This window comes from Acromyrmex echinatior, chromosome 1 (assembly GCF_024713525.1).
Source record: "Acromyrmex echinatior isolate Ae372 chromosome 1, ASM2471352v2, whole genome shotgun sequence".
In the NCBI taxonomy this organism is placed as follows: domain Eukaryota; kingdom Metazoa; phylum Arthropoda; class Insecta; order Hymenoptera; family Formicidae; genus Acromyrmex; species Acromyrmex echinatior.
This window is the reverse complement of record NC_141852.1, coordinates 24,407,514-24,421,423: the sequence shown is the minus strand read 5'-3', so window position 1 is coordinate 24,421,423 and position 13,910 is coordinate 24,407,514. Positions and strand designations below refer to the sequence as shown.

General features: G+C 37.8%; 1 protein-coding gene across 8 annotated transcripts in view; it reads right to left on the bottom strand.

Moving 5' to 3' along the window:
• Window positions 1–13,910, bottom strand: part of Rab3-GEF (Rab3 GDP-GTP exchange factor) — a 26,233-nt gene extending 12,323 nt beyond the window's left edge. For 2 of the 8 annotated variants that reach the window (XM_011052945.2, XM_087412567.1), the window contains exons 1-24: window positions 13,721–13,910; window positions 10,490–10,720; window positions 10,005–10,173; window positions 9,757–9,922; window positions 9,267–9,447; window positions 8,717–8,874; window positions 8,313–8,613; window positions 7,813–8,145; window positions 7,674–7,706; window positions 7,185–7,297; window positions 6,206–6,927; window positions 5,783–6,021; window positions 5,145–5,342; window positions 3,345–3,728; window positions 3,048–3,113; window positions 2,761–2,961; window positions 2,455–2,650; window positions 2,040–2,135; window positions 1,817–1,950; window positions 1,584–1,742; window positions 1,272–1,466; window positions 1,047–1,134; window positions 658–794; window positions 175–315 (exon numbers count right to left, since the gene is read on the bottom strand). In XM_011052945.2, coding sequence (XP_011051247.1) covers window positions 175–315; window positions 658–794; window positions 1,047–1,134; window positions 1,272–1,466; window positions 1,584–1,742; window positions 1,817–1,950; window positions 2,040–2,135; window positions 2,455–2,650; window positions 2,761–2,961; window positions 3,048–3,113; window positions 3,345–3,728; window positions 5,145–5,342; window positions 5,783–6,021; window positions 6,206–6,927; window positions 7,185–7,297; window positions 7,674–7,706; window positions 7,813–8,145; window positions 8,313–8,613; window positions 8,717–8,874; window positions 9,267–9,447; window positions 9,757–9,922; window positions 10,005–10,173; window positions 10,490–10,585 — 4,506 coding nt within the window. In that variant the 5' untranslated portion in view covers window positions 10,586–10,720; window positions 13,721–13,910. The remainder of the gene's footprint in view (window positions 1–174; window positions 316–657; window positions 795–1,046; window positions 1,135–1,271; window positions 1,467–1,583; window positions 1,743–1,816; window positions 1,951–2,039; window positions 2,136–2,454; window positions 2,651–2,760; window positions 2,962–3,047; window positions 3,114–3,344; window positions 3,729–5,144; window positions 5,343–5,782; window positions 6,022–6,205; window positions 6,928–7,184; window positions 7,298–7,673; window positions 7,707–7,812; window positions 8,146–8,312; window positions 8,614–8,716; window positions 8,875–9,266; window positions 9,448–9,756; window positions 9,923–10,004; window positions 10,174–10,489; window positions 10,721–13,720) is intronic. The other 6 variants (XM_011052938.2, XM_011052940.2, XM_011052939.2 and 3 more) reach the window with 5 other exon arrangements.

Below are 13,910 nucleotides of genomic sequence, written 5' to 3'. Positions count from 1 at the left end.
ACAATTCAATTTGAAATTGTTAACGCGCGATTAACAGACATTCCAATGAGTTTTGCGTTGTCGGGCATCTATTTTACGGGAATGAACGGTGCTACTAGCGATGTGTGCGTTGCTCTCTACCAGATGTATCTAACAACTATGTAAGATTATATTAATTCAATATAGATAATTTACATTGCCTTGCTCGACCTCGCTATCAGACACGGTGCTTCGGAAGGAAGCTTGGTGCGCTTGCCGAAAAGCAGGATTAGTGATAATGCTACCTCCGTCAGTGGATAAAGCTTCGCTGCTCCCCGTTCCACCACCCCGCCCACTCTAAAAAAACACATGACAAAACACGTGTGCGTTGCATGTTACAATCGAAAATTGAGCATTTTTGTGATGCTTTTTTTCTCTCTTCATGTTTACTAGCTTTAAAAGGACCGTCAAAGAAACTGCCAGGCCGAATAATACATTCTCTAATAAAAAAAGAAAAGAAGAAGTAGTATTTCTCGTCTGTTTAGGACGGGGGGAGGAGATGGTATTTTTACCAGTTTCAACAATTATATTGATCACGCCTGCAGGATCATTGCGACACCCAAGTAGGACTACTAACCAACTTGAAATTTGAGCTTAAGATATCGAAATATATTTGTACACTAAAAAAATTCTTTCTACCTCCGAGTCGAATGAAGTGAGCTTGCTTAGAAATTTTCCTTTCTTTGTGAACATGTCCAGGAACATGTCGGTCGTCGATTGGCTTGTATCCCCCGCCGATGGTGCCTGTGGCACATCCAAATGCACTTGCGGTAGTTCTAATATTTTTAAAAAATAATTAATTACTAATTTTTGTATATTTATTTAAATTGTTGAGTTACATTTCTTTGATCAATCAATTCTATGTCTATTCCAAAATTAACAAAGTTATATGAAATTAATCTTATTTAATATCGCGATAATATTGAATCATTAAAAACATTAAATATCAAAATTTTCAATAAAAAATATATCTTAATAAATTAAGAATTGATAGAAATTTTTTATCGATAGTGTGCTCAAAGACGTACCCGATTTTTGCGTAGGATCCATGAAGTCAGGTTGATTCGGGGATTGCGGGGATTTTAGATTTTCTCTGCTACCGAATGGGCTAGACGCCTGCGAAATGAGCGCTTTCTTTCATCATCGAACATCAAAAATCATATACACATATACACATAATATGAAAGTATTTAAAAAATTAAAGATGAATTTTGAATTATGCTACATTAAAAGAGTGTTTTTTTTTATTGTACCTGCGACATCAGAGAGCTGTCGAAGCCGCTACCTTCGGACAGATCTTTACTCCAGTAATGTGTATGAGCGATTTCCATCAGTTGAAAGACAGAAGCCATCCCGCCTAGTCCGAAATTATTATACGTATGCGCGAGACCGTGCGTTACTGCTTGAAGGCACTTTAACATTCCCTTATACACGGGCTTTGATATGGCCTGGTGAGAAATTAAAGCAGACACATAACATAATCAAACAGTGTTCTATTTATTTCGAAGTAGAAAAATGTCAGTTTAATAATAGTACTTTATCTAATTGATATATTTAAAATTTACCACATCGTCAATGTGATCGTTCGGACTGATCTTCCTATTAAGACCCTTATTTAGCTTTGTTACAACTAAATCCCGATAATTTTCATCCTCCATTAATTTCTTTAATCTGTTCAATTTGAGCCAACCAACACCTTCGCCAGCCAACACTTGCGTCACCACCTAAAAATTCCACCGAAAGACCATAAAATTAAGCACAATTGTTTGTTTTTCATGTAACATTTGCGAATACTTGCATCATTTAAAAAGGCTTGATTGTCACTATTTGTGCTGGAACGTTCTGCGTTTTGCATTCTCTGCGCGTCTTCTTGATTAACTTTGTGTGTAGAATGTTTTATTAACGAGGAACGCTCCACCAATCCTGTTTTTCCTACAATTGTTAATAAACGTTCGCATTGTTCTGAATTTTATCTTTAAATGTAAGAATTTAATTAGAAATGGTTTGATATTATCATTTACCTTTAGGAAATGGTCCAAGAATTGGATTGGTCTTTTCTTTCGATTTCTGATTTTGTGGAAAGAAGCTACTGCCTCGATTGGAATTATTTTTACTACCTGGAAATCGAATAATTTCGATATTTTTTAGAGTGTGCATTTATAATAATTTTAGTAAACTATAGATTTTAATAAAAGGTTTAATATCGAATAAAAAATATTTTTTTTAAGAGACGGAGAGATAAAATTCGTTAATTTTAACACTAACATGATATGTTTTAACATCATGTGTTTTAAATTCACATTTTATTATGGTATTGATAGAAACACCAGGGATTTTAAATCCACACCGACATTTTTTAAAGTGCAGAATTTTATAAATTATAATATTAATATATTGCAGTTTGATAGTGATTGAAAGTAAGATTGCGAAACATACCGAATAAATCGCTGAACATGCTGCTGGTCTGTGCGGCGAAGCCGTTCAGATCGCTGCTAATATTGCTGAAAAAGTCTCGTCCAACCCCACCTCGAGAATCAGACGCGACTAATTGATTACTGATCGAATCCTTCCGCTGCTGCGTATTGGGAGATTGCGGCGAATGTGTGGGTGATTGTTGCGACTCTCCAAGACCCTAAAAGCAAATGTAAAGATTGCATTCGATAAACCAATTTCGAAGATCAGCGCAAAAGATTTAAGATGCTTCAGCGCGACTCTATCAGAACTAAGATACTACTCACATACCTTGAGCAAGCCTTTCTTTGCGGCGGCTTCTTTAGCACTTTTTGTCAAATCTCCTAATGTGCTCTTGCCGACGTACGTCAGATCATCCAGAGTATTTTTACTAACACCCGCCGCGGTTTTACTCGCCTCCAGCGCGGTTTTCGATACCTCTTGCACTGACTTGGTGGCCTCACCCACCGCTTTCTTCGTTTGTTGCGTCAACTATGATTTAGAAAAAAGAAGACAAATAAGCATACATTTCAATTTTATATATTTTATGTATAACGTAACATTTCACAAAAACGTACTTGCTCCAATGGCGCGAATAGACTGTCTTCGCTTGCCTCTGTAATTTTTTCTTTTGCTTGCTTCAGCTGTGATAAATAGAAAATTAAATAAATAAATAACTACTGTCGCATTTATAATAAAATATGACATACACAATTGATTCAATAAAACTAGAAAACGAATATTAGTAGCAATTTATTGACGATTGCACTTAAACAGAGAGTCATATATTAAGAACATATTGGACCAATATTGTACTAGTAAATTGTGCTAGAGAAGCAATTGGACCAAATATTTTATTATCACGCATGCTTCACCTTGTCCATGTGTGCAAGTAGCCCATCCTGGCTGCTCTGTCTAGTTTCGCGCATTAAGTCTTTCGCCTGGCTAGCAATCTGCTCGAACAGAGAACCCTGCGAGCCCTGTCGAAGAACACCGTTTCCGGTAGCGGTGCTATTGCCGCTGCCACCGCTGTTTTGCCGTTGCACTAAATTATCATTGCTAGATTTCTGCATGACCGTTGATCCTGCCGATGCCTGACGTTGAAGCTGCATCGCTTCGTGATGCTGAAGCTCGGTGGTGGTGACCGCGCTTATCTGTCGTGGCAGGAGAGGCCCACCAACGGTATTAAAGCTGGAGGCTCTCACCAGGACGTTGCCAACGCTTGGCTGACGCTGTAGACCCGGTCCCGTGGGTGGTACCTGGAAAAAAGTACGTGAACGTTTATAATTGTTCTCAATTGCTATGAAAAAACAGACAATCTTTTTATTAGAAAATAATGAGAAAATCGGGGGTTCAAATCATCAATAATCCCGCATGTCTCTGAAAAATTCTTTTCTCGAAAAAAGTCAATTGAAAGTAGAAAAATGCTTGTATAATAACGTTGCTTCTGGGAAATTATTATTAATAAATTCATTATATATCACAATTTTATATCAATAGAAAACTTTTAAGGCACACGGGATTGCAGCAGAAAGAACTCCAACTTTTATACTAAAAAGAGTGTTTTTTTTTTCTGAAAATATTACACATTTATAATTAACACAAGATTTAATAAATATCTATCATAGTCAAGATTTCAAGATTCAAGATATGAGTAATAAAGTTAGTCATGCTTCAATAGAAGACGTCACGTTGAAATAGTATAGATTTAGGTCTAAATAAAACAATTTGTATTTGAAAATACAAGTAATAACTACAAAAAGAGCCGTACTTTTCACTGTAATTTAAATAGTGCATTATCTCTGTGTATACTGCATATACATGTGTTGAAAAGATCAAAATCGTGTTTCTTACGATCATTTTAAAATCAATGAAACATGATTCGTAGACGTGTATCGACAAGAAGATGAAAAGATGAATATGTAAATGTATCTGTAGATGTATGTTTCATATATGTTTTATGTGTGGATGAGAAATAGACACTAGCATCAATACAATAACGTACCTTCAAAGAATAACATGAAAAGAATATGCGTATCATAATAAATCTCATTCGTTCGTTTCATGCTAAGAAGAAATGGTGCGAAAATATAGATTGAAGATCAGACAACTATATATATAAACTTCTCGCAATCACATACTTAATGCCAGCTATGGGACGTGAATGGGGTTTACCATAATGTTTGTGTTGTCAAAGGCGAACGTGCAAAGAATACTCAAACAATGAATATATCTCATAAAACGAATGTCAATTAATCGTAAAAACAATAATGCACCTTTAAAATAAAATGCAAAACAGAGACGAGAAGCTTTAACATTCTCCTCAAACAATATTTTTAACGAGAAATATGAATTAAGAAAAGAAAGAGAGAAAAAGATGAGAGAGTGATAGGCAAACATTTCACACACTCCCTGGAAATTATTCCCTTCAGTATCCAATTCGATTTCATTCTATCATGCATCAACCCCCAAATGATACCAAGGATGCGTTCCACTTAACGTTCGCAAGCAACGCTTGCGAGCATCATTTCACCTTTGTCGTCATCCAATGTTAAATAAGGATGAAATGATGCATGTGAATGTTGCAAACGTTAAACTGAACACATCCCAAAGTGACACTCTCGAGGAGATATTCGAAAGTGACAGAATTAAAGGTACATATGAAGATGACTCACAGGAGTGACATATCTACTGATACGCGAGGTCCTGTGAGGTGTGGTAGGACGTTCAGTTTCGTTGAGCGAAGATTGAGTGCCTAAAGATCCCATGCTTATCCCTGTGAACTGTCCTACCGAACTTTGTGCGCTCAGGATAGTGCGCGGTGTTATTGTCGACGCGGAGTCTGACTCAAAGCTACCACCCTCCTCTTTATCCTATAATCAAGCTATCCGTTAGCGCACACCGGAGATGCCATTTCAAGATTTAACGTAACACGTTATGAAAGTATTTCGTAGATATCGTATTTATGCACGAATCGAAATTATTGTGTGCCGATTTATAGAATTGAAAAATATCTACGAATTTTTTATTTTAATTCGATGTATGTGAAATCTTTAATGATATTATATCTGTTACCTATTATTATAAAATTGAAATCCTATTAATGGATTACATGTTACGGAACCAAGAGATTTTCGTTATTTTTAATTTTTTAATTCTGATGTCGTGCATGCGACATGATTTATGTCATACGATGTAAACTATAATTACATGAAATATAAAGTATCATTTAGCATATAGAAAATAGTGCATTTAAAAAAAGAGAAGGAAAAAAAACAAGAGAAGGAGTCAGGGAAAAAGTTTGTGTACTTACGTTAGTAGATTGCGAACCCTCGAGAATTTTTGGATTCAACTCAAGCTCGGAGTTCCTGTTAAAGCTCGGGCTACTGAGATCACTGTGACTAGAAGACGTGCTCGGCGGACTCTCGGGTCGTATCGGTGAGTCTTCCTCCACCCCGGGATATTGCAAAGAACTTGGTGGATTGTAAACGTTCTTCGGATCCACTGAGAGCGACATTTGTTGAGGCTGACTCACTTGCGGGCAATTGTACCCTGCGAAAAGTAATTGAACAATAAAAATACTTGAACTAAAATTCACTTTAATAGAATATAAAATTTTTTTTATTTAAAAATATTTTAATTGTATAAATGTTAAAATGCTTCACTACTTTAATATAATTTGTAATTTAAATTTTTAACATTGAGTACCCTTTTTACTTTTTTATAAAACACTCACCCGGTGATAAATCTGATGATGCCATCTCAGAAACGAAATCGCTCAGGGAGGAATAAGAGGAGCTGGTGCTTTCGGCGCCCTCAGAATCGGAGCCGCTTTCGTCTGTAGGCTGAGTCTCGTGTTCCCTCATCGCTTTCAGGGCGTTCGCCAGCGAGCTACCGGAATCCCAGACGGGAAAGTAGATTGGCTCGAGATTGGTCGCGTACCAGCGCGGCTTGTCGCCGATTTGCGCTGGGTCGAACACCCCGGTCTGCACCCGGAGGAAGGCCACATTGCTTGGCGTGAGGGACCATTCGGCCAAAAACTCGACTGCCTGCGTGCGCGCGAATCTGTTGAGGAAGCTGCTCTTCCTGGGTCGCGAGCGAAGGAACGAGTTGATTTGGAAGGCTACCACTGGCCGGGGGTATAGTCGCAGGGTGCGAGTGTGTTCGGTGAAGTTGGCCAATAGGTTCTGTGAGTTAAAGAATCGCACCATAGCGACCCGCGTGGCAATGTCTACTGAATCCACGTCGTTTCCGTAGATGAAGGGATTGAAAGGTGCCGGGCTCTGTCCGGTCACCTTCGGCGGATACGGACCGGCTGGTCCGGATCCACCGATCGTCTGTGACATTGACGGCCGACGAGGTGGACTCGATGATGAGCTCATGCTAGACGAATTCAACGGAGTGTGCTGAACATGTGAGCACTGATCGATGCTTGGCCTGTGCTTCGTCGAAGCTACACTGTAGGGTTTATTGGTAGTATTTTTATTGGTAGCATTCAGCATTGTAAAAATATTTAAAGTTTAAGTAGTGGCGGTACTTTACAATTGATAAATAAATATATCTGTCGATAATTTTTATTCAAAGAAAAGCATAAATCATTTTTCAACTACATTCTGTAGTCAAAATTTCATTTTTATATTATTATTAATAATTTTATTGTATAGATTTACGATATAGGTTTCATTAAAAGACAATAGGTAATTATATTGACATACCTTAAACTGGAAAGATGGGAGGTTGAGCTTTCTCTTCTGCTCGGCGCCTGAAAAGACAGACGCATCGAAATGTCTTGCGGGGGCAATGGAGGGCCTGACATACTGGCCATCGCCTAGAAATTCGTCAGAGTAAATTAACAGTTCGTTACAATGCTTGTTGCTCATTGCTACTTCGTTGCTAGTTGCTGCTTCTACTTCTACTTCGACTAATAAATTATCTACAAACAAAAAGTGGCGAACGTTATGAAAAGAATTTTTCGATATCGATTTCTAGTTCTTGAGAAGCAAACCATCAATCTTTTGTGGATCTCTCTAATTTATATTTGCTACTTGTAATTATTTACAATATTATTTTATAGCATTAGCAAATGTGTGCGGCTGTCATCAACCTGATTCTATATGACTCTAAACGTGATAAGTCATGCATGCGACTAACTACGAAATAAGGGATACGCCACTAAGCGGACTGAGAATTAGTAAAATATTTACACTAGAGCCAACTTGATCCATCAGTTGCATTGCCTGTGATGAGGGTAAAGAGTCATTAAATACTCTTCATCAGTCAGCTTCGTAATAACGAAAGTGTATATGTATATCGCCGCTTAATTGCTGACAAGAATCTCATTACCTGCTTCAAATGATTCTTCAAAATGGTACCCTCTGGTTCCGGCAAAGGCGGCAAATTGTCTTCACCCAAAGCGCCTGGCGCCGTTATCTTATTGCTATCTAAGTCTACCAGCCAGATATCATCGGGCATCTTGAAGTTCTTTTTGTACAATAGGAAGGACGCAGGTATTCCAATCACAAAGGGAGTCGGAGCGAGCAGCAATTGTTCCGCGCAGCTCATGCACGTGGGAAGTAAGGGTATTGCGGGAAACATGTATTCCAACGGATAGATCATCGTGACAAACGCCATGACCGACATGGATAAAGCGTTATAATCCCGTGACTGAAGTACAATCTGAAAGGAAGGATATTATTCTGTTTTGAAATTTTAACTCTGGATGTTTAAGGTACAAAAAAGGCGCTTTAATGAAAAATATACATTCTATACAATAATAATAATTAGAAGAATTAGAAGAATACATTTTATATTTTTTCAATATTATTTATTTTACACTTGTTTACCTTGTTTTCCAAGAGGATCAGCGTGAGGACCTTCAAACATATGTCGACGCCGAGAAGTTCCAACGGCAGGTGCAGAGGAAAATCGATCAGGGAGAATCTGGTATGATCCGGCAAGGCGAAACACAGCGGGGGTTGCAGACTCGATGATATTATCTCAACCTCGACGCGTGTCTTTGCTGGAACGGGCACGGGGCTGCTGAGTAAACGCAGTATCCATGTCTCAATTTCGCGAACGTCGTGAAGTACGATAGACGGCGTGTCGCCCAAAGCCTGACCCGTCAGAACACTCCATACTGTATCTCTGTAACGGAGGAAGTTCAGTTGACATAGAAATTTTTCACGCTTTTTTTCTCCTTTTTAGAAATTGTGAAGCATTATATAGGATTGATAAAATTCGAGCACACCTGTTGGTCTGTCGAGAAGCTCCCACTTTCTGCGGCGAAAAACTCTCGTTGCACGCGTCGATGATCTTCTTCAGAACGAAAAGACATTCTCGGAACATCGAGAAGAACGGATGATGAGAAATTATGCATAGTGAAGTCAAGGAATGATTGCGAACCCTCTGCGAGAATATTGTAAAGTTGTTATTGGCGGACTTTAACATCGTTTTTATGTAAAATTATATATTGTTTTCAATCCTTCTAAAATACTTTTTAATTAATACAAATTAATTATTAATCCTGATGATCTGTTAAAATTTACTATACAATTATATCGTTTTTTTTTATTTTCAATATAATTAAAAAATTCTAAAAACTAAGAAGTAAAAAATTTTCACAGAAAGAGAATCTTAAATTACATTAACGGATGAAGGATCAAATATCAGAGAAAAAAGTTTAAAATAAAATATTAGTAAGAAAATAAATGACATTTTGGATCAAATAGACTCGAAAAAACTAAAAGGGTCAATAAAGAACTGTTTCTAATGCTGTTATATTAGTCAGTGGTATCAACCTGACGTCTTCGAGATGCACGTGGCGAAGGAGAATGACTGCCGCCGCTCTCGCTATCTCCACTCGGTGCGATGAATTCTAATCTCGGGGCGTGGGGTACCTGCGGGGTGTCCGAATCTCTCCTGCTACTAGAGCAATCTTTCTCAGAGTCACTAGGACCCACTGCACTGCTCCTATAGTCGCTATAACAAACGGCTAGAGATACAGTCTTATAAATGGGACAATCTGTCGGGTGCAAATTGTATACGCGCGAATCATTCGGATTGTTTAAAACAAGAATCTTCATCTCTTAAGAATCTTCATTTCTAAAAAATTAACTATTTTGGAATCTCTTCGTTTTGAGAAACAAGAAGTTTCGTCGTTTTTTATAACTATATAAAATATAATTTCGCCGAGTATATATATATATATATATATATATATATATATATTGGAATTTTTTTATTAAATGTAAAAATTAAAAGAAAGCTAATAATTATAAGCCATTTCACCTAGAAAAAGCGGAATCCGTGCTTCTCTCCATGCTTTTCCTCCAGCTTTCTCTACGAAACGTGGTATTGTATTTTTCTCTCTTGAGCGAAATTCCCCCGCCAGCCACGACCCCCGTTCTTTCAGTAGGTCGATAGAAATTCACACAGATCCCATAACGCGTTTTTCCTGCGTTTTGCAAAATATTTGTAACGTGGTGCGGATACTTGAAAATCTCTCTCTCTGCGACGCAAGTAGAACGTATACAAACCTGAATCTTTATCGGTGAGGGTGAAGGTAAAGGACGTTGCCTCTCGTAAGGCCGTGCGCTTTGGTCCCACGCTACTGCAACCTTCCGGTTGACAGAAGTACACCATATCCAGAGGCAGAGGAAAATCCTTGTGATCCTCCACTGGATATCTGCGTAGCAACTCCGGGACCTATGTTAAATAAAAGTAATTATTTTCTTTCCCTAAATCAATTTTAATATTTTATCAATTATTTTTTTATATTCCAATTTCTCGAAGGTGTAGTTTATAGATTGGCAAAAAATCGATTGGACGCATATTAAAGCCGTCGTATATAAATTGACATAAAGATGTCATTATTTAACATAAATATAAAAACAAGTTAAACTGTGAAATCCTCAATACATTTTAATGTGTTGTTAAATAAAATATTTGTAATTTATAATTCCAAAATTCTACATAAAATTTTGCAAATACAGACTCTAAAATTTCGCATTAATTGTTGTACCTGTACGGGCTGACGAGAGGCAGCAGGCATCCTGGCCCCCACGATGGCGAGATAATCTACCAATCGGGGACACAGGAATTTCTTCTGTATATCCATAGCTGTGATCTATGTGTGTACAGCTGTGTCACCGTTGTATACAGTGTATACAGGACATCCGAGCTGCTGAACTCTCTTCAGGGTCGTTTCCAGCTTGAATCATGATTATACCATTCTTTCGCTTATTTATCCCACCTGTAATAGAACGTTAGAGAGGTTGCAATTAATTGACGTCCCTGTCTCACTATTTGCTGAATTCTCCAGATTAATTAAACTTCCGCTATAATTATTTTCGAACGGAATGAATTTGTAGATAACATCCGTTTCTATTTCGTTTTATTTTTAATAAAGTATTTCTCGGCTAACATGGTAACAATATTTTTTCTTTAAAAGAAAATATCTTAAGGATAATCATATTTTTAATTAAACTTCATGCTATTTTCTCAAGTTAAAATTAAAATTGTCGTTGACGTAGATTGCTTCCACTTCTTAAGTTTTAATTACACTGCATAGTTATCTCGTTTTCGTAAAGCTTCAACCTAAGTAAGTAAGTAACATTTGTTTATCATGATAAGGTCAAAATGAAGTAATATGACTGAAACTTGACGAAGTCAATTTATTTTATATCAATTTAACATCATTTAACTGTAACATTGCGTGTTATTTGGAAAGTTAATATTAGAATCAATAAAATAAATGCCCAACCATTTTAATCTTTAAAAATTATATACCAAAGATTAAAATAATTGGACGTTTAAAAGAAAGGATTATTTATTATTATATTTCAAAATCTTAAATTTTAATTCCAAAAGTGAAACGTTGAATATTATCGAATCAATTTCTTTAAAGCGATGATCGCGAAGGACGGATAGGCAAAAAGGATTCGAAAGTTTCACTGAATTTTATATCAATTTGACGTCATTGTGACATTACTTGGTAAGTTAATATCAGTATCATTAAATGTTAACTATTTTAATCTTTAAAAATGATTCAAATTACACACTAAAGATTAAAAAAAGAAGGGATTATTTATTGTTACATTTCAAAATCTTAAATTCTTTTCAGTTACCAAAGTAATCGAGATGTTTGGCGGTAACAGATCAACTTCCTTAAAGTAAAGGGCGGATGGGTAAATGAAGCCGAAGCGCAGCAGCCGATTCGGACGAGATTTCAGAAGATCAATGATTCCGAAGGCCCAAAAAGGATATCTGTGTCACCGTGTCGGGGGTAAAAGGGAACAAGGGAAAGAGCGTGCATGCGCGTGGCATGTTTAATTCCGATATCGAACCTCATCTTGTATTTCGCGCCGTGGCGCAACGTAGACGGGGACGACAGAGTCATGTGCACGAAGCCACGTATTTCCGTGTTCGATTATACCGCCGACGTATGACAAACGATTACAGACTGAAACTGTACGTGGTCGCTTGATTGTCGCGGAAAAAGAACCGATCCGGCGACAAACGAGATCCGATCTTTCGGATATCGTCCGAACGTTTTCTATCTGTTTTTCTAATTCCGATGTTTCATTGACATCATCTAGGCGATCATCCTCAAAGAACTCTTCTTTTTTTGTTTTTTTTTTCGGTGCATGAAAGAAATTGATCGAAAAGTTCAGTGATCTAATTCCGTGTTCCGTTAATAATTTGAAGAACTCAATCTTAATGAGAAAATCGCATTTAATTCCCATTTATTCTCATCTTAATTTGAAAATTTCATTTAAATCCCATTTCTCAGGTTCATTAGAAGAAAACGGATTACGTCGCTGACGTGATAGAGAATCTTTCAATTTTGAAACGATAAACTGGATAATGATGGAAAACTTGAGACAGTCAATCTTGAAGTTAAGACATTTATTTGCAGACTCATTTTCTCTCAAGTCTTCAAAAAAAGAATAAAGCGCGGTGATATTAATTGAACTCTTCGATCTTAAAGGAATACCATTCATACGTACGAAGATAGTTTGATAAATCAGTGATTTTTTTGAAAGAAGATTATGTTGAAAAATAAATCGAATTTTGGTAAAAAAAAATTTTAAAAATATCACTGATTCATCAAAGTGTCTTCCTATATGTATAAAATTATTTGCAAAAATTATGCAGAATCGAATGTCGCTAAACAAATTGCAAATGTGGATTTTTTTACGTGTGGCATCCTAAAGTTGCACATTAATTGCAATATGCTTCGTTTCGTGATCTAGATTTGAAATTCTAAAAATCAATTTCGCATAAATTAAAAAGTAAAATTATGCATGACATTAACGCGCGTCTCAAATGACAGCAAAATGAAAGTATTGATCACATTAAAAGCTCGTTTGTCAAAAATTCAACGATGCATTATCTGGTCGAAGGTCGCGTTTAACAATTCACCAAATCTCCCGACTCCCGAGCGTGCCGCGATCAATTATTCAACCCACCTTCCCGAGGCGCGAATGGTATCGCCGAGATACAAAGCCAGCAATAATGACATCCGGAATTATTTCCGTCCAGATGTGAGAAAGTTGCATTCAGCTGTGGCGTTAAATAGCACGTAATAACTGCGGGCGACCTGTTTCGATAAGAACGCGACAGTTAACGAGTTGACCTCGTCGAGTTCTCTGCTGCTTCTGGAGAGTGACTTCAATCATACTATTGACTTGAGGAACATCGATTATGATTGTACAGCGACTCGTACATTTAGTTAATCAATTCGGCAGATTCGCTAAGGAACGTTCCCGAAGGAACAATCCCGAATTGTGACGAAGAAAAAATTCAAAATCGTCTCTTTACCTCAATCAAAAAATATCAGATTCTTGTAGCCATCATCGTGTGAGCAACTCAATTAAACGGACTCGCGCTTAAGTTCGCAAATAATTACGCCGTGCCGAGATTATTTCATTGCATCGATCCCAAGGCATGAACGAGCCCCACCGGAAGAGACGGTTTCACCTTTCTGACATCCCGACATCCACTCGGGGAGCATTGCTCGGATTCGCGAATCGTAACGAGAGATTCGATTGACCAACCCTTCCGGGAAGGGAGAAATTAAATATTTGTGCAAAGAAAAAGAAGTATCCGGGATCACTTCGTCAGCTCAAGGCCATTCCGAAGCAAATCCGGGATCATTCTACGAACAATTCTATTGAGAAATAATCCCTTGACGTCGGCATCGCGACGTCGTCTGCTCCTCCGCCACCATCATCGCTCACAAGACACTTACGTTTTGCAATGCGTATTAACGCGGAGAACGACCGCGTTCGGTCCTCGTCCGACCGCCATACGAACGATTGTCAGGCCGACGGTGTTCCGTATCAGCCAAACGGCGATATCGCACTGGCGGCTGCCGACGCGCCCCGGAGCCTCGCGGCCGTCGCGCGTCGTCGCGACGCTGATCGTTCGCCAGAAGCGGT